Source organism: Harmonia axyridis, chromosome 4, assembly GCF_914767665.1.
Source record: "Harmonia axyridis chromosome 4, icHarAxyr1.1, whole genome shotgun sequence".
Taxonomy (NCBI): Eukaryota; Metazoa; Arthropoda; class Insecta; order Coleoptera; family Coccinellidae; genus Harmonia; species Harmonia axyridis.
The window spans coordinates 28,911,336-28,932,732 of NC_059504.1; the positions used below are offsets into that span (position 1 = coordinate 28,911,336).

The 21,397-nt window shown below is 36.6% G+C and overlaps 1 protein-coding gene across 2 annotated transcripts in view; it reads left to right on the forward strand.

Moving 5' to 3' along the window:
* LOC123679206 (zinc finger protein chinmo) overlaps positions 1-21,397 on the forward strand; it is a 126,079-nt gene that overhangs the window by 36,952 nt on the left and 67,730 nt on the right. The window contains exon 1 of one of the 2 annotated variants that reach the window (XM_045616646.1): positions 812-1,103. The exons of the other annotated variant lie outside the window; for it this stretch is intronic. Coding sequence (XP_045472602.1) covers positions 1,091-1,103 — 13 coding nt within the window. The 5' untranslated portion in view covers positions 812-1,090. Of the gene's footprint in view, positions 1-811; positions 1,104-21,397 lie in introns of those variants that run through there. 2 annotated transcript variants of the gene reach the window in all.

Consider the following 21,397-nt stretch of genomic DNA (forward strand, 5'->3'; position numbering starts at 1 on the left):
TTATAGGAAGCACAATTTTTCTATGTTCATCAACAGCTGAAACCATAGAAATATTGGGACACTTAGATGAAAAAAGGTATTTGACCATTTTCCATTATTTATATAGATACAAACCATACGATGTTATATATTTTTGAAATCAGGAAAAATTAAGCTTTCAAAAAATGGCACAGAAATATAGTGTTTCCATTTGAAAAAACATAAGTTTGGTTCATAGATTCGTAATTAAAAATCCTTCTGAAAAGACGAGCACGCCACTGGATTCTACGTAAAAAAGTGCCTGTATGATGTTTCAATTTCAGAGCTCTATCATCAGTATTAATGGCGATATAAATGTTTTTCGATATCACCATTTTTCCTATTTCCGCTTATAACTCGAAAACAAAAGAAGGTGACCAAATATGAAAACTACTCTTATTAGTTTCTCAGAAAAAGAGACCGAGAAGGGATTATCAGATTTTGTCTATCTCCTCTGGTTTAAAAGTTGTAGTGCTAAAACATCGAAATTTGCCCATCCTGTACATACAGTACTATGGTTTCCAAGGGCGCTATATGCGCAACAAAATCGAGTCTTCAAGAGCTCATGACTAGACGTCAGTCCTTTCCTAATTCTATTTTATTGAAATGTCCTGGTTACCGATCGTTTATTTTCGTCACGTGCACATCGACCGATGCGTGACTTGTCGACCGTCCCCCGTAGATCGATTGTGCGAATAGGATAACGCATCGAGGCAACCAGCGCGCAACGTAACCTTGCGAATTCTAGATAGGACGTGCACCAGTGCGGGCTTACGTAATGGGGCCTATGCGAATGTGGCCCACCCGGGTTCCCCGTCCCCCCTGTCCCCCGAAATTATTTGGCAACTCGCTGCCGGTCGAAACATTATTTTTTCCTGGTTGCCAGAAATAGCGGGCCGCTTAGAACTATTGCAATTAGACAGCGAGAGTGCGAATGTTTTTCGGATTATTTTTTTTCGATTTTTTCGCTGCGCTTTGATTTTAATACGAACTTGGCCGCGAGTGACGCCGGTCGACGTCAGTTCCTTTTATGCGTTTAGTTCGTTCCTATCTTTCGACGAATGAGTGAAGAATGGAAATGAGAGGTGAGTTTTCGTCACCATTTTTCATTATTGATTATATTTCAATTTTTTTTATTGTCAGAATTTTTTTTTATTAATGACTAAGAATTTAGAACCATTGCATTTAGACTTATTGTTCCCTTTTTCGTTAAAATATTATTGTAATATCTCAAACTAATTTTTATTTCAATTAATTCCTTCTTTATTTTCACTAATTATCAAATTTCCTCTGAAATACTATGATTTAAAATTCTATCCTCAGCCATTCAATTTCTCATTAAATGAATATTGTGCGTTGTGCGTGGATTATTGCCTTCGCAATTTTTCAACCTTAAGGACGATGCTTATTATAATCACGAAAAATTCATCATCCATGAAGGAATAATGTTTACTATAACTAGTAAACATAAAAAATAAAATATTCAGTATTTCTCTTGAATTATTCATATTTTTTCATGAGAAAATATTGAATAATATGATATCTATTCAATAGAGGTTGAAGCAATTCAAATCATATTGAAAATCATAATCAACCTTTTTTTTTTGTTTTGTTTATATTTCCTATCTTGAGAATATCAAAAGGAAGAACAACATTCTTCAAATCAACAAGGTCAAGCACACACAAGATTTACAATGGATAAGAGGGTAGGAGAAATTATTTTTCAAATTTTTCACTTGATTATCCACTGAATTATTTGCATTATTTCTTTGAAATTTCTCATTCTTTACAGATAAGTATTACTATTTTTCATTCGACCTACACAAATAACTGCCTAACTAAATTCCGTTTGCAATTAATGTTCTTGTTGTTAATCTCATCTTTCATGAAATCATGAAATACCTAGCGAAATAAGAATTACTTTGTCAAATGAGACAGTTTACATTGAATGAAGTATTTTTGAAGGTACTCTATAAACACTTCAGAATTGAATCAATTGAGTCAAATTGAAAAGAGTGGTACCAATGTGAATAGGTTAACAAGGTCTGCGTGGAGAAAAAAAAATCGCCTTAATCAACAATAAGGCCCACAAATTTTACAAAAAATCCACCAGCGGATATGAATGGGTCATGTTTCATTACGTAATCTTAAAATATTGATGACTGTCGTGCATGTAGCACAATTGCAGTTCTAATCAGTGAAATAATTGAAAACTGCAAGTTAACAATGAAGAAACGTATGTCGGCTGCCATTCATACACAATTATTATTGTAATAATAACAATTAACGGAAATCCCCGAAAAACATTTAAATCCATCCGGTATATTTGTCACCTCATCAATGACGATATGACGAAACAAAAACAACCATTGAAATGCAGTTAACAAAAGAAACAATAGTGCAATTAATAAGTCATTCGGCTAAAAATATGTTCAACATCATGAATATTGACAAAGTATTGGATACACTTCGCAAAATGGCGAATGCGCATTCAAATTGCCATTTGGTAATTTTTTGTTGGTTTTTGATTTGTGCGCTGAGAATATTTGATATATTTGACATTTCTCATAAATACTTTGAATACAGAAATTAGTGAGAATAGTTGACAAACTTCATTTAGGTCATGCTTATTACAATTGATGATACTCAATTTAGCTTTTTTCAAACTATAATAACGAGTACCAGAGAGAAAATATGAATGACAGATTGTTCTTATGAACAGGTGCCTGCTAAATGTCTTATGATACGATAATAACATATTATCTTCTGTAATTATGTTCTATATAGATACTAACCTATCGTTCCGGAATTTAAAGTGTTGTCATACGTAATTGTATTCTCAATGCATACCATTATTCTTAATTTATATTTTGTGAAAAAAACAAAATCGTGAAAAGTACGCTTATGCTTCATTTTTGTCACTATCACTTAGTGTGTACTGTATTCTCTTTTATATCATAATGCAATCCATAAAACGCACCTTATGTTCACTTGCAGCCTTACCAAAAAGAGATATTCATGTTATCTTTCTTTCTATTGAATTTGAAATAATTTTTTATGATAGCTGTTACATGTTAATGTTATCAAAATAACATCGAGCATATAAAATTGGTGTTTGTCGTTTGTTATCGTAATAAGCAAAATTGATTCTTGCATTTTGGTCATTTTATCCTAAGGAGTTCAGAACTAAAATCATTATCGAATTAAAAAGATCAATGCAGTACACCAACTGATTTTTTTATCGATTATCATGTGAATAACTCTTATTGTGTCCTAGGAACTTTACGAGATCATGGGGTTTCATTTTATCATTACTAATGATAATTATAGTTCAAGGAAAAAAAATGTCTCTTCCCTGAAATTACAAAGTTTAGGTTTTGGAGAGTGTTAAATTTGGGAGTCGAAAATTTTCGACAAACTACGTTTTCTACTTTTCTGAATCAATTTTCAAAACTACTAGCCCTCTTCGCATGAAATTTGTTACTATAAAATCGAAGAATTGAATTTTATATATTTTGTCATGATTTCCTAACATTCGAGATCCCTACATTGTGATATGATTTTTTATTAATAGAAATAGATATTATAGTCTTTTATGTAGGAAGAAATGAAAATATTCAATAGAGGAATTGTGCTCCATTCTTCGTTTAATTACATATTTGTAAACTTTGAGAATTCAGAAAAAATATTTCCCTTCAAATATTGAAAATAAGGTTCTGAAGGAAATGTATTCATCCATATATGAAAATGACGAGGGACATAATCATATAATTAAAATGATATTAAAATACTGAAATAGTCAATCATATCACCGAAGATCTAGTCAGCAATATGAAAAATATATGACATTTTATAAAACAAGATTGAGTGCTAAAATAAGTATTTCTGACCTGAATAGTAGTAGCCGAATTCATCTGAAAAATGGAGAATTTATCGAAATATTCGGGTTAAAATCAATGGTAGAACATCTTCGTGAATTCGCGTAGTCATTTTTAAATCTACTGAAACGCACTTCAAGTTCACATAATTGAAAGATATGAATTAATTTTAGATTGTATCTGAAATACACAATATTTCACACTCTCGAAATGACAAAAACAAGAGTGCAATTAAGAGTGCTGATAATGCCAATCAGAGAAGTTTATTGACTGATCCTCATCCGAAAGTCATTCTAGAGTTCGTTGCATTCGCGAATTCTGCGTTATCAATATTTGCCACGATGTTTTATCGAAATCTTTTGGACAAACATCCAGTGTCTTATTTTCCGTATTCCTAATGTTTCAAATGATAACCCGGGAGATTAAAATTATTTAGATAATCGGTCAAATTCATTTCTGTTGCATCATGAAATAGGTCGTTGGTATTCCGATTTTCTCGAGATGTTTACGACGGTTCTTTTTGGATATTTTGTCCATCTCCAAAGAGACACCGTGTCAAATGATCCGGAATATCGTCGTAGCCTATTTACGTTATTCCAGCAGATTGACCCGATGATTTCGATAGGATTTGTCTATGCAATCCGGAGAATTATTGCTAAATCTAATCAGAGAAAGTGGTAAATATTTTGCTTCGGTAATTATTATTGTGGTAATTTTTACTTGATAAGAATACAATATTTGTCGATTCCTACTGAATTATCCAGTACAAGTTCTTCACGATATCTAGTAGCTTGTTTATGAAGGGTTATCCATTTTGTGGTTCCGAAAGTGAACGTAAATAAAACACAAACTCAGAATATTAATCAAATTTTTATTGATTTCGTAATTAATTGAAATATGTACTCGCCGGTACATTTCGGGCAATAACTCACCAATAAGTTGACTGATGTTGATATTCAGATCGGTATCTAATAGTCTGAGGATTGTCGGCATGAACTCGATCCTGATCAAAAAATCTCAGAAAAATCGAATGGCGATAAATCACGAGATGTTAATGACTGGGAATTAAGCTTGCACTAAAGCCAAAACGGGTCTTGTTGTATATATTGCCGCACTATCTTGCTTGCATTACATCTCTTCCAACTCCACATCATTCATTTCAGGCCAAAAAAACGCATACCATTTGGCTATAGCGATGAGAATTGTGAGTTTGAGTGACGCCTTCTTCATTTTCAAAGTAGTATGGGCCAATCTCTTCACCAGACCAAATTGCTCACCATATAGTGACTTTTTGTGGAAGTAATGGTCTCTAAACATTCATTTGATAATTTTTGTTGTCCCATATCGACAATTTCGATTGATTACATAATCACTGAGTGCAAAATGTGCTTTGTCGATGAAGCAAATTCTATGCGAAAAATCGTCATTCAAACGTTGTTCTTCAAGCACCCAATGGGCATATGTTCTACGCATTCCATAGCCAGCTGGCCTTAGCTCTTATGTCATCTGAACCTTATAGGGATGGAGATCCTAATCCAGATGCAAAATACGACATAGCGTGCCGTGAAAGATGCTCAAATGTTGAATGGATATGTTTGGATCTTCTTCATCACTTTCGCTTATGGCAGCAATATTTTCGTTCAGGAGTACCTTCAGATAATGCATGGGTTGTAAGACGTCGGTAACAGAACCAGTCTTGTCGAATTTTTTCACAGTCATGGCTGTGGAATCCGAACCACGAAAAGGATGATCCAGTATGTCTTATAGTAATTTAAGTACTATGGAATACTAGGGAATATAATCGACTGTAGTTTGATATCAAAATCAGTTATTACACTACTCTTGCTTTTAGAAACCAATCCATGGAGATCCAGTCTATAAATTCATGGAATAAAATATTCAAAATTGATTTCTTGATAAATATACCACATCAAACATTAAAGTGAAAAATATATTGCTATGATATTATCGAAAACAATATTCTGACCATAGACCGATTTGTATTTGTGTTCCCGTTGAGACAAATGATTCCATAAAAATTTCAACTTATTCAAATAGGTGCACATTTCGCTTTCGTAGATTAGAAGTTTCCGGGATAACCAAGAACAACCTAGGTACTACGTTAGGAGCGCTCCCATAGACATAGTATTTTCATTGTTTCCATTTTACTCTCTTCTTCACAATTATAGCAATTGAGCCCAAAATGATGAGATAATTAAATTTATGGCAGAAAACTTCACTATCAATAGTAGCTCCAAAACTATTATATTCATGTAACAAATGATAAAGAACAAATTGGATGCTGATCTGCAGCTTCAGTATCTTGATTATAATAGATGATAACCCGAGCCGTCATCTTCCAAATTCGACTTGATGGCCAAAACGAAAGTTCATCGTCCAAGAAGAATCTATTATCCACTTATTATACTCTATTCTCTCCCACCGTGGCCTGTTATTAAGTTGGAGAAGTGCGGAACTCTTGAGGTTGTGAACAGCCTCAATGTTATTGCAGGACAATGCACTTAATGATCCAAGGTCAGAAAAAAGCTGCAACGTCTATCTTTTTCTCTAGCTTAGCTCGATTTCGGCCACCGAAAATTGTTACCTTCGCCTTCTCGATATTTCCGGATCGAACATCAGGGGCGTGCAGCTTGAAAATACTAGGGGTGTGATTTATTGAAATTTCTTTTTATGTATCAATATTGCTTAAAAATCAGTGTTTTAAATGTTTCTTCATGTGTTTCTACAAAATTGCTGTTAGTGATTTTATTGATTTCGCTTTTGGGTCAACGTAAAATTACCAGTCAAATGTTGCAGTTTGAATAAGACATATAAGTGAGTAAAGTTTATGTGAAAACAGGAAAAGGTAATATAGTGCATCTTTGCCATCGAGATTATTTTTGTAACATAATTCGCATAGAGACATCTAGGAAAAACTGTGTTGTTGGTCAGCGATTGCTAATCTTTTAATTCAACTATGAAGGAACCACCACGTGACTGCTCAGTTCAAAACAAAATCAGAGATATTCTTCTTACAAATCATCCATTTTTATGGGGTTTCACATAATTTCTTTGAAAAATATTTTATGGAGTATTTCAATATTTTCAATTTGCGAATGAAAAAAATTAAATTTCGGTAACTTCGGTAATTACAAAAGTGGAAAAACTCTTATTTTGTGTATATTTATAAAAATAATTTGAAAGTCGACGAAAGTTGGAATTATTGTAATATTCATAACTTTTACTGATCATTCAATCGTTCTGGCAACACCATACATTATTTTTGTCCCTCCTCAAGACATTTATTGTCAGATCACGTGAATGTCACGCAGTGGTGTTCCCTCTTAACAGTAATAGGTTACCCAAAAAATGTTTCCTTGTAAAGTTTTGAACTATTTACCTTAATACCAAAGTATTCGTAGTAATAAATGGTTTTTCAGGTTTCATTTTTATTTTAAAAATTGTATAGAGGAAGGTATGCTATTAATGTTGGGAGACGATATCAGCCAAATTGCCTATGTGTTACGGTTGAAGCTCCATATTCTTTTCATGAAATTTGCAGGATCAGTTGGCACATTTTCCTCGATAACTTCACGGATTCCATCTTTAAGGCCTTGAATCGATTGTGGAGGATGGCATAGACCTTTGATTTCACGTGGGCCGAGGGAAAAGATTCTAAAGGTGTTAAATCAGAAGAACCTGGTGGCCTCATCACACATGATAATTTTTCGATGAGAATCATAAAACGAATTTTTCCCTACAGCTCAAATTTTTTAACCAGCTTCACTATTGTGGGCTGAGAAGGTACTTTACGACGAACCAAAAGTGCTTTAATTTCACGAACAGTGGCTGCAAAATTATCAACATTTTCGTGGTGAATTAACAATTTGATTGCGTTGTTAAGAGTGTTTCAGTTCATTTGTAGTAATAACGTAGTTTTACTTGTCAAATGTCAAAAGATGACAGCTTCAAAAAAAAAGCTGTCCAAATAGCGGGCTATTCAAAAACCCTAACCCTATTGGTCACCTACTTTATTACTATTAACAACAATAAAGTGGCAGTCAATTTCTTTCACATGATTCAGTTGTTATTTTCAAGTCGTTTAAACATTCAAACTATAAGCAAATATGCATTTATCTACAACTTCAGTAGTATTTTCTACAGTCAGCAGCGTTTCTCATTACAATGATCTAGCAATAAGACAGAAGATAGTTGTCCATTTGAGAATCACTGCTGAATCGAAAACATGGGAACGAATCATCTCATGACATCTATTCGACAATAATAGATGAGTTCAATGCTTTTTTTCTCCTACGCGTCTAATATACATTCATAGTATGCCTGCATAAATTGAAATAAGATTACATAGAAGAATCTACTGCGTAGATATATTCGATGTTGAATGACCCGGCTATATGTAAAGCTAATAATTTGGCATGCCAATGGAGCGACTCCCACCAACTTTGCTATTCCGAAGCGAGCTAGCGAAAATTATTCCTAGATGTTTGTGTAGGACAATGCACTTATAGATTCAAGGTTAAGACAGAGCTGCAACAACAACTTTTTCTCTCTCTCCATTGGCACTTCCGAAATTGGTCAAATACCAACTAGTTTTTAGGTGGGTTTATGACTGGAGTCACTGATCCATGGGATTCACGCTCGTGAGAGGATTTTTTTTGCTAGGGACAATTTGGTCAAAATTGTAATGGGGAAGACATTCATCTTGAGTATTTTTGTTTGAGGGTTTTTGTTGAGTCGATTGAGTTGCTTGGGATTAAAAAAATCGATTAATTTTCCATAAAGAATATTATTTCATAAGGAAACATACATTTCTTACTTTTATACATTCATCAGACAATAAAGTACCAGGAGTTGTTCATTTAAAGAGCTCGCGTCAAAAATTTGTCAAGACCCGTGCTCTATGTCCTTCTCACATAAAAATTGAGCGTCGTCTATCATTTAAAGAGTTAACAATTTTCCTTATTTTCAATTCATATCATACTACAGGCTAAAGCAGCAATATTCTCAATTGTTTTTGAGCGACGCACATGGTTTCGATTCTTCACATCGCTGACTTGTCCTAACACCTGAAATTTTTCATCAGTTTCAATATTAGTTTTAGTTTTCGAACTGGACCGTAAAATTGTCAATTATTATTGTGAATTTATCAATTTCAGTACCTTTTTGAGGCGTGTATCGTTTCAGTTTTAGTAATGACTAGGTTTTTACTTGTCAAATATCAAAATATGACAGCTTCTTAAGTGACAGCTCCCTAGATAGAGGCCTATTAAAAATGAAAAACCTTACATTATGGAAAAATTAGAGTTTTAACATTCTTGTGATAGATGCAAAATCTCATAATTTTTGGTAGATCTACATGTCTCTTATGTTAAGTGAACTATAACAAATTGGGAAAAACCTTATTTTCAGCTTTAAAAATACTATTTTTATAATAATAATATATTTATTCATTATATGTATGGGTACCACACGAGTTAACGCAAAACAAATCATGGACCGAATTGCAACAAAAACAACCCATTTTTGAAGCGGTTGGTGACTGGTGATGAAAAGTGGATCACTTACGACAACATCAAGCTAAAATGGTCTTGGTCGAAACGTGGTGAGCCGGCGGAAACGGTGGCCAAGCTAGGATTGACGATCAGAAAGATTTAGATGTGTGTTTGGTGGAATTGGCAGTGAATTATCACTAAGAGCTGTACCCCTACGACACAACTGTTGACTCGGAACTGTACTGTCAAAAATTGGACTGTCCGAAGGAACAAATTGTCCAGAATAGGTCAACTTTGGCTTATAGGAGAGGAATCGTGTTCCATCAAGGCAACACCAGGCCACACACATCGACAGTGAGTCGACAGAAGCTCCGGGAGCTTGGTTGAGAAGTTCTTATGCATCCACCTCATGGTCCGGACCTGACACCATGTGAGAACCATCTGTTACTATCCATGGTGATCAATTTTGCTGATGAAAAATTCACTTCTACAGAGGCTTGTTAAAATCGACTGTATCAATTTTTTGTCGATAAGGAAGACGGCTTCTATGAGAGCGGCATAATGATATATCCTTCAGAATGGCAACAAGTTATTGAACAAAACGGCACATATTTGTCCTAAATCGGATCATTCTATGATAATTAAAGTCTTGTTTTTCATGCAAAAATAATGGATTTCTTCTTATTACACCTTATATCTGTTGAATTTTTCTTAAATGGGATACTTGTACCTCTTGGTGATCTGCTAAACTCCATGAAGGATAAGGTAAACCCATAAATCTCCTGGTATCAATACCAGAAATGTATTTGATTTTATATTTGATAAAAAATTCGAAGATTGAAGTTACGGCTTCAAATTGAGTTCTTCCAAAAAAATCTAGGGTCTCCGCATTATGTAAATATGGATTACAGCAAGTCCGAGGATAGAGTAGAACATAGAACTGCTTTTGGAATGGGATATTTGTACCTCTTGGTAGTCCACTATATTGTGACGTGTCGACCTTGAGTAAGCCGGGTCACAAGGCTAAAGTTCGGCTCGCGACTACACTCAGTGAAGACGGGAGTGAGTTCTTCAAAATAAGGTGGAAATAATGGGCGCCAGGTAGAGATATGCCTGTCTTAAGAATAAATTGCGTACTCCTCTACCAGAGTAGCAATAAAACAAATCACTCAAGTCAAACGTTTAATAAAATTAAAATTTATGCAGTGGTTGATAATAAACAATAAAATAAAAAGAATTCTCAAAGTTGCCAAGAGCCAGAAGGGCTTCCCAAAACTTTACCTAACACTAACAAACGCCAGAAGGGCTTCCTAAAAACTATAATCAACAACAAATGCCAGAAGGGCTTCCTATAACCTATAATCAACAACAAATGCCAGAAGGGCTTCCTATAACCTATATGCCTAAACTAATCCTGAAAACAGGATCCTTATATCAGCCTACACTTGGCTTAGGCTAAACCTAAAACTTCAATACCAAAACTAAACGTAAACAGAGTTCAACAAACTCCAAATATACCAGATAATAAACAAGACAAATAACCAAGTAAACAAGAAGATTGACCTAAACCACAGATCCAGAAGGAATATACAAATACAGTGGTTGTAATAACTGGCTGGTATAAAATAGCCGGTTGTATAAGGTAATAATAAATTCCAGTTGCAAATCCTGAAGGGATACACAAGTATTAAAGTTGTTAAATTAAATGGCCAGTTAATGAAGTGCACCTCACCGCAAACTGTTTACAATTTCCACAGTATATAATAAGCAACAAACAACCTTTATTCAATATATTTCAGTATAACTGTCAATGGACAGAAAATTAATAATAAAAATCGTTAACTTCTATTCAAATGACTGATTTACCATCAGTACACTAAATCGTTACTTCTAAAACTAAATCTCAATACAATACCCAGTGCAAGCACCGGTTACCTGATACAAAATCAATATTGAAGGTTGACAGCAAATCTAACGGTGAGATCTCTATACGTAGAATATACCATCTACTCGAGGTACACCATATGTCAGCAATATACTATGTACTCGAACTGTACCATCTATCAGAAAATACCATCCACCAGAACTGCACCAGAAATTTACCATCTACCAGAAAATAATACCATAAACTCCAACCGTACTATACACCAGACTCCAGAACTCTTGAACGTAATCAGTCACTAGGACTCTTCAAACTCAACCAGACTCTTACCAGGCACTAGGATTGTCAACGTTACCCAGGCACTAGGATTCCAAATCCAACCAGGCACTAGGACCCTAATAAAAGACAATAAGATATTGTTCACAAAATGAAACGGAATTTATACCTCTCAGTTGTTGTTCGAGGGAAAAGAATCTTCTTGATATTCTTCGTGAAGTTCAACAGGTGTTCGAACTTATCGGCGGGAAGCGAATCCTAATAAAATAGAAATCTCAGATAATGACACAAGATATAGGAATTATATCATACCTCTCAGATCTTCAGAGTAAAATTCAATACCAGAGATGGGCCTTGTGGAAGAAAATTTTATAATCACGTATAAAACGTATATCCCAGAAATATTCACAATACCATAAACCATATAGGGAATTATCCAAATTGAAGAAATAATCGCCTATAATAAGGATGATTCTAGATCATATATTCTTCAATCAGGCAAATTTTCTTTCCAAAAAACTCTCTTTCAAAAAACTATCTCAAATCGCCGATAACCTCCATTTTGACAATCCATAACCACAGAATCTACCAGGTGTCAAACGAAACTTCCCACACAGAAGAAAACAAACAAGAAATCCAGAAACTATAAAATATTTCCCCACGGTAATGATATTCGACCTCATTTATCCGGAAATAACTATTCCATAATAAATTCAAATTTAATTTAATACGGAATATTCCGAGTTGAATCAACAATCAACTTCCAGAGGGCGCAGTAACAACCGAAATCTCAAATGGTGTAAAATATAACCGTTACAAATCCCCCCTTACTTTAAAAAAAAATTTACCAGAAGGGTCAAAAAATTTTTTTTTCTGCCAGTAACTTCAAAAAGCCAAATACGGTAAACCAAATAACGACAATACCTCAATGAATCCCAAAGAAAACGACACCAGCAAAACTCCAATACCGACACAACCAAAACCAGAATTGTCACACTTGAATTAACTTCAACAGTCCAATCTCAGCAAATTGAAACGGAGATGGATATTATAGCATGTTGCTATCGTGGTTCTGACGATACAAAAGATGTTAAGCATATGTCAGCCACTAGATGGGGGTAGTGACCACCCTAGTAAATTTATGCTCAAGGCAAGGGTTAACCATCCTTTAACCCAAACAAAAACAAAACAGCCAAAATTAGTCCGACAAGTGTTCATCAGTCAGTTGATCCGGTGGATGAGCTTTTAAGTCCTTTATATGCCAAACTCCCTGGTATTTACCGTCCTCACCCTGCAGTTCATAAGTCCAAGGGGATACCCGCGCTGAAATCACGAAAGGTCCAACATACTTCGGTGCCAGCTTAGCTGTGAAATATTTCGCGGCGTCCGAAAGCACCTGATTCCTCCTCCATACTAACTGATTAACCGTGTATTGGACATCCCGACGTCGAAGGTTATAAGTTCTACTATTAGCCTCGTACGCTCTCGCTAACTTAACCTTTACGTCACCATATACTCTCGCGAAAGCTTTTTCTCGGTCCTTAGTCAAGGCAGACCTGTCGAAACTAATCTGATCAGGGCAGGTATTTTCACCCTTACACGAAACTTCCCTTCCAAAAACAATAAAATTTGGAGAATAACCGGTGACTTCGTGCTTCGAGGAACGAATAGCTAACCCAACCTGGTTTAACTGTCTATCCCAACCTCTCTGATCTTCTGACAGGTAGGACCTGAACATGGTTTTTATAACCCTATTAATTCTTTCGACCGGATTAGCCTGGGGATGGTATAGCGCGGTATACTGAATGGTGACATTATAAGATTGTAAAAATTTAACAAATTCTTTAGACCGGAACTGTACGCCATTATCGACAATGATGGAATTGGGACACCCAAAGACAGGAAAGACATGTGTATCCAGTATTTTTACAATGGCTGACGCGGTAGCCGTACGCAGTGGAAAAAGAAGAGGGAACTTGCTGAAACAATCCGCGACGACGAAAATATACTGGTTACCGGAGCGAGACCGAGGTAAAGGACCAACCAAATCCGCAGACAGAAGCTCGAATGGTCGAGAAATTGAGACCTGTTTGGAGAGCATGAGGCCAGAAGGCTTCTCCTGGCTCGGTTTGATGGCATGGCAGGTTCTGCAGCAGCGAATAAACGAAGCCACGTCATACCGCATCTTTGGCCAGTAATACCGTTGGGCAAGCTTACTATAAGTTTTGAAAACTCCTACATGTAGTAAAGATTCATGGACCTGCCTAATTAATGATTTTCGTTGAGGACGAGGAACAACTTCTCTCCAGTAATCCGAGTCAGAGGCCAGTTCAGGAATTCGAGGTGTCACATTCTTGAAAAGCTTACCCTGAATGATTTGCCAGGATGGGAACCGGTGAGGGGCATGAGTCACTTTTCCTAGAAGTTTGTCATACCACAAATCCGAGGAACGACTCTGAGGAGTATCAACAGTATCGATGATAGGTACTGCCCTAGACAAGGTATCAGGTACGATGTTATCCTTACCTTTACGATGGATAATGGTATAGTCATACTGTTGGAGCCTGATAGCCCACCGGGCCAATCTTCCAGAAGGTGAATTCAGTCGATCCAGCCAGAGCAAACTAGCGTGATCGGTGATAACAGAGAAATGTGACCCTTCAATGTACGGTCGCAGTTTCTCAATCGCCCATAGAACGGCAAGGCATTCACGTTCCGTGGTGGTGTAATTGCGTTCTAACCGGGTTAAAGACCTAGAAAGATAGCATATCACCTTTTCTCCATCCTCTTGTTGCTGAGTCAAGACAGCACCAATCCCATAACCGGAAGCATCACACTGAATGGTGAACGACCTCGAAAAATCCGGACAAGATAAAACAGGGGCACTAATCAAACATTCCTTCAACTTAATCAAAGCCTCATTACATTGGGAACTCCATCTGAAGGACCGATTTTTCTTGAGTAGCTCCGTTAAGGGAGCAGTCAGATCCGCAAAGTTTGGTACGAATCTCCGGTACCATGAAGCCAAACCCAGTATACGTCGAACCTCCGAAACACAAGTGGGGACTGGTATGTTCAAAATGGCTTGAACCTTCGCTGGATCCATTCTTAGACCTTTTGAATCCACTACATAACCTAGATACAAGAGTTCCGGTCGACAAAAATGACACTTCTTCTTTGAAACCGTTAAATTAGCTGCTTGGAGGCGGTTAAAGACCTCCTTTAGTACCTCTACATGCTTCTCAAAGGTATCAGTAATTATTATTATGTCATCTAAATAGACAAACACATATGGTTCCAAATCCGGACCAAGAACTCTGTCAACCAAACGCTGGAAGGTAGCCGGACTATTAGACAGTCCCATAGGCAGACGGAGGAATTGAAACAGACCTCTATTGGGCACTGTAAAAGCAGTCAGAGGGCGAGAGGATGCTTCTAAGGGCACTTGAAAATAAGCCGACTTAATGTCCATAGAGGACAAGAACTTGGCGTTGCGGAGCCGATCCAAGGTGGAATTAATATAGGGGAGAGGATACGCATCTTTTTCAGTTACGGCATTCAATTTCCTGTAATCAACGCAGAATCGGTACGAGCCATCCTTCTTTTTAACAAGAAGAATCGGGGATGACCAGGGGCTGGTCGAAGGTTCGACAATGCCCTGCTCCAGTAAGTTGTCTAACTCTGCATCAATATGACCTTGCATTACCGGACTCACAGGATAATACCTCTGCTTAATGGGACGACACGAGGTTTTAATCTCATGTTCCACCAGTTTAGTACACCCTAACTCGTCACCCATGTTCTGAAAAGCCTCCTGCACAACCTCATTCAAAATCCTAGATTGCTCAGGGGTAAGGTGTTCCTCTGATGCAATCGCATCCACAGTGACATCAGCATCTCGTTGAAATACCCATTTCCCACAACGAAGATCCGGTACAACACCAAACTTCCTCCAAAAATCAATGCCTAGGATTAAAGAGTGCGGCAACTCAGGAACTACTAAGGCTGAAATCATCTTGACCTTATTTTCAAGCTTAATCGGTAAATCCACCGAACCGATACTAGAACAACTTTGTCCATTAGCGACTCTACAAGCAATTACATTATCGACATTAATACTTAAATTTAAATTCTTCAACATCGCCCATCCAGGACCTCCAATAATCGTGCATGAAGCACCAGAATCCAAAAGACCTAACAAACTAATATCAAAAACAGAAACCGACAAATATGGACGTTCATCATTTTGCGCATGCGCCAACACATAATCCAACAGAGCTTTTTGGTGCAAAGGTAAACGATCACGGGCAGAGAAATGAGGGAAGGCACACATACTGCCATTAGAGGTCTTCCCCTTCAGTTTTCCGACGGCTTACACTTAGGACAGGTCTGAACAGTGGAACCCGGACGACCACACTTGAAACAGTACTTATTTTTGGTCATCTTACAATCCCTAGCAGCATGACCAGGTTGCTTACAATTCCAGCAAGTCAATACTGCACTTACCTCAGCCGCAGAGGTACTTACATCAGCAGACGAGGTACTCACATCAACAGAAGAGGCAGAGGGTTGTTCGGCATATACATATGCTAAATCAGGTTCCATCAATGAGCTCCTATTTCGTGGAGGAGGTACAAAGGATTCGATGGATTCTTTGCGAGCCTCGAGTTGTCTTCCGATATCCAACAGTTGCGAAATCGAGGTTATGTTAGTCAAACCTAACTGACTCTGGTAAAAGGGTGAGATATTACGAAGAAGGATTCTCAGTCGAGCATCCTCATTGACTGGTACAGTAAGACGTTTGAACATAGTGTCCATCATTGCCAGATACAAACCGATGCTTTCATCAGGGCCTTGTGTTCGGTGTTTAATCTCATCGAAAAGTTTCTCGTTATAATTGGGAGGGAGAAACTGTTTTCTCAATTCATCAACCAACTGAGACCACGTTGACAAGGTAGACCGAACAGATCGGAACCAGATAAGAGCCTTACCCACAAATAGATCACTAGCGGACAAGAACAACTGCTCTTCAGTAACGTTTCGGGAAATACACAATTCCTCAACATTTTCAAGGAAAGAACTCAGGGAGCACTTAGAATTATCTCCACTGAATTTGGTAATATTCCACTTAGCTACTGATACTGAAGGTACCTTACATTGAGGAGCTGAGGCTGTATTAGTGGTCCGGTGAACTATATCACTAACTGTGACGTCATCCGACTCAGATTCCGACGATGAATCAGATATACCAGCAGTATCCATCAGCATGCTCAACTCCAGAGGTGACCGAGTTTGCAGCGATAATCTCCGATATTTCCTAGCTCGCGATCCTAATTCCGCCTGTAACTCAATTATTTTCGCTAAATATCCTGACCGGAGAACCTGTTCTTCCTCTGAGAGCGCTTGAGATCTTTCCGCTCGCTTAAACAAATGTACCAAGCGTGTAGACGTCTTCAGAAAAGATGGACTTTTCTCATCACCCGAAAAGTCTAATAATTCTCTCTGAAATAACGAAATCGAGTTTTCTATCACCTTTGAGTCATCTTCGAACCGATATGGATATGGTGGGTATTTGGGTTCAATTCCTGATTTTTCTAACCTCAAATAACCTCTAAGACTCTTTCTCATCTCAACAACCGTATTCACGTCACCTACACCTCTAATAGCCAATTCATAACCTAATTCATCTTTGTCGAGACGATTCACGTCCATTCGACCCTCCATACTTAACAAAATACCAAAAGCACAATCTTACCTAACCTCAAATATGCAAAATATTGGCCGCGCCAATAAATACAACGGAAATCGACACTACAGAAAGAATTTATAACAAGGTAGCTTTGAAAACTAACGGAATACGAAAAATATCAATAATAACAACAAGACCGATCAACCACTGCAAGTCAGATAGAATAGACTCTTAGGCCCCACGTTGGGCGCCAATTTGTGACGTGTCGACCTTGAGTAAGCCGGGTCACAAGGCTAAAGTTCGGCTCGCGACTACACTCAGTGAAGACGGGAGTGAGTTCTTCAAAATAAGGTGGAAATAATGGGCGCCAGGTAGAGATATGCCTGTCTTAAGAATAAATTGCGTACTCCTCTACCAGAGTAGCAATAAAACAAATCACTCAAGTCAAACGTTTAATAAAATTAAAATTTATGCAGTGGTTGATAATAAACAATAAAATAAAAAGAATTCTCAAAGTTGCCAAGAGCCAGAAGGGCTTCCCAAAACTTTACCTAACACTAACAAACGCCAGAAGGGCTTCCTAAAAACTATAATCAACAACAAATGCCAGAAGGGCTTCCTATAACCTATAATCAACAACAAATGCCAGAAGGGCTTCCTATAACCTATATGCCTAAACTAATCCTGAAAACAGGATCCTTATATCAGCCTACACTTGGCTTAGGCTAAACCTAAAACTTCAATACCAAAACTAAACGTAAACAGAGTTCAACAAACTCCAAATATACCAGATAATAAACAAGACAAATAACCAAGTAAACAAGAAGATTGACCTAAACCACAGATCCAGAAGGAATATACAAATACAGTGGTTGTAATAACTGGCTGGTATAAAATAGCCGGTTGTATAAGGTAATAATAAATTCCAGTTGCAAATCCTGAAGGGATACACAAGTATTAAAGTTGTTAAATTAAATGGCCAGTTAATGAAGTGCACCTCACCGCAAACTGTTTACAATTTCCACAGTATATAATAAGCAACAAACAACCTTTATTCAATATATTTCAGTATAACTGTCAATGGACAGAAAATTAATAATAAAAATCGTTAACTTCTATTCAAATGACTGATTTACCATCAGTACACTAAATCGTTACTTCTAAAACTAAATCTCAATACAATACCCAGTGCAAGCACCGGTTACCTGATACAAAATCAATATTGAAGGTTGACAGCAAATCTAACGGTGAGATCTCTATACGTAGAATATACCATCTACTCGAGGTACACCATATGTCAGCAATATACTATGTACTCGAACTGTACCATCTATCAGAAAATACCATCCACCAGAACTGCACCAGAAATTTACCATCTACCAGAAAATAATACCATAAACTCCAACCGTACTATACACCAGACTCCAGAACTCTTGAACGTAATCAGTCACTAGGACTCTTCAAACTCAACCAGACTCTTACCAGGCACTAGGATTGTCAACGTTACCCAGGCACTAGGATTCCAAATCCAACCAGGCACTAGGACCCTAATAAAAGACAATAAGATATTGTTCACAAAATGAAACGGAATTTATACCTCTCAGTTGTTGTTCGAGGGAAAAGAATCTTCTTGATATTCTTCGTGAAGTTCAACAGGTGTTCGAACTTATCGGCGGGAAGCGAATCCTAATAAAATAGAAATCTCAGATAATGACACAAGATATAGGAATTATATCATACCTCTCAGATCTTCAGAGTAAAATTCAATACCAGAGATGGGCCTTGTGGAAGAAAATTTTATAATCACGTATAAAACGTATATCCCAGAAATATTCACAATACCATAAACCATATAGGGAATTATCCAAATTGAAGAAATAATCGCCTATAATAAGGATGATTCTAGATCATATATTCTTCAATCAGGCAAATTTTCTTTCCAAAAAACTCTCTTTCAAAAAACTATCTCAAATCGCCGATAACCTCCATTTTGACAATCCATAACCACAGAATCTACCAGGTGTCAAACGAAACTTCCCACACAGAAGAAAACAAACAAGAAATCCAGAAACTATAAAATATTTCCCCACGGTAATGATATTCGACCTCATTTATCCGGAAATAACTATTCCATAATAAATTCAAATTTAATTTAATACGGAATATTCCGAGTTGAATCAACAATCAACTTCCAGAGGGCGCAGTAACAACCGAAATCTCAAATGGTGTAAAATATAACCGTTACAATATTCTATGAGGGATGAGGTAAACTTCATTGAAGTGTCTTTATTTTCACGAATTCTTTAGTGCATTGAGATTGGGACTATGTCATCCAATAAGAATTCAGCGATCTACAAAAAGATATCTTCAATATAAGGTTAAGAGATATTTATTTTGTCATCTCTGTTTGAATTAATTTCGTTAAAATCCCCAAAATATAGTCCAATGCCCCTCTCCCTTTTGAACTTATCATTTTCTAAGATTACCCAATAAAATATGTTGACCGAAATTCAACAAAAAATTCCAATTATTAGTGAGGGTCATATAAAAAATTCATCTGATACATGAGAATCGAATCGATAGCATTTCAATTCTATGTACGTCATCATTGCATCACATTTTCATTAAAAACCGGTTTTAAGCTTAGAAATTTCGCTTCTTCAAATGCGCCATAATGCTTCACTTTTTCGTTCTGTTACGGCATGTTCTATATCACTGTTGCCAACATGTTTCATCTTTAGCACAACCTGAATTACCATCGCAAAACCTCGCAGTCTCCAACTAAGACTCTTCCCTGGCTACCACCGCATTCTTTCTTGGTAACAATCGCCTATCAACATGTGGTCCTCCATGCGCGAAGTTCAAGGCCTTATCGTGCCAATGCATCTACGCCACTGCCTTCTGGCAGTGTTTAGAACCGGCAGATTGAATGATTAATAACTCAACGTTCGAAAATTTCAAGTTTGCATTCAATGGTGATTATGTTTTATGTAATCGTTAAGGTTAACGTTCAATTCAAGGTCCACCTCCAACTTTGCAAACTGCGAGCGGCCAAATTTGTTGCAAATTATTCATGTTAACGTGATAGGTGAGCTTCATGAACTGCTCGAATGACTTGTTTTATGGATCGGGTATTTATGGTAGGTGATTGGACTCTTTTGGGGATGGGTTGGGTGTGACCATTTTTTAGGACTTTCGACTTCGTCATCTAGGTAATATTTGAAATGATCAATGAAGGTATTTTCATGTCCATGGAGTCTCGATATTCTTATAACGTATTTCAAAAATTAATAATATCTCGGCTCTAGGACTGATGATGGTTTAAAAAAGGAACAAAAATTCTCATTTTACCAACGTTTCAAACTTTTATATTAGTTCTTCATCAGTGCTGCAACATAAATATAACAAGAAATTATACGAACAAACTTTGAGGATACAAATGAACAACAAACATAAAAGTAAAAAAAGATTGTTACAAAATAAAATATAATTTTTTTTAGCGGTATCGACAACTATAATCATTAGCCATGCTTGTTTTAGATTATAAAACAGTAATGCAGCTAACCCAGACTAGTACAACAATAAGGAATATAATATACAAGCAATAAATAAATCCGACTAGTAAATAATGATATTTTCACCAAATAGTCAGATCTCTCTAAGAGTCTTAAAACCTTCTGCTCTGAATTCTCATATTCTATCAGTATCTCCTTGAGAAAACCGCGCATATTCAGTTCTTCGTGAATACCATCGTAAAAAGTGCAATCTACGAGTATATGTTTCTCATTATGCTTTTTGCATCTTGGTTGGTTTGTTCATTTCCCTCAGCATATACAACGAAGTGATGTTGCAGTGCCCTATTCTCAATCTTCTCAATCATCCTTTCTTCGTCCTACTGTTCTTGAGATCTTAGTTTCATATCCTGAACTCTTGATCTCCTTCAATTTTGAATAGCTTCTATCTCACACTGTCTGCCCTTCTTGAACTCGTTGTTTTTGGAGGAAAGTTTTAACATCATTGTAGTCTATCCTGATGCCTTCATCTTGTGACCTTGCTGTCGCCTGCTGTGCAGTTTGATCTCATTCCCCAATATTTCATTTTTTAGTGAATGAAATTTTTTTCTACTTTTCTAAAACATAAT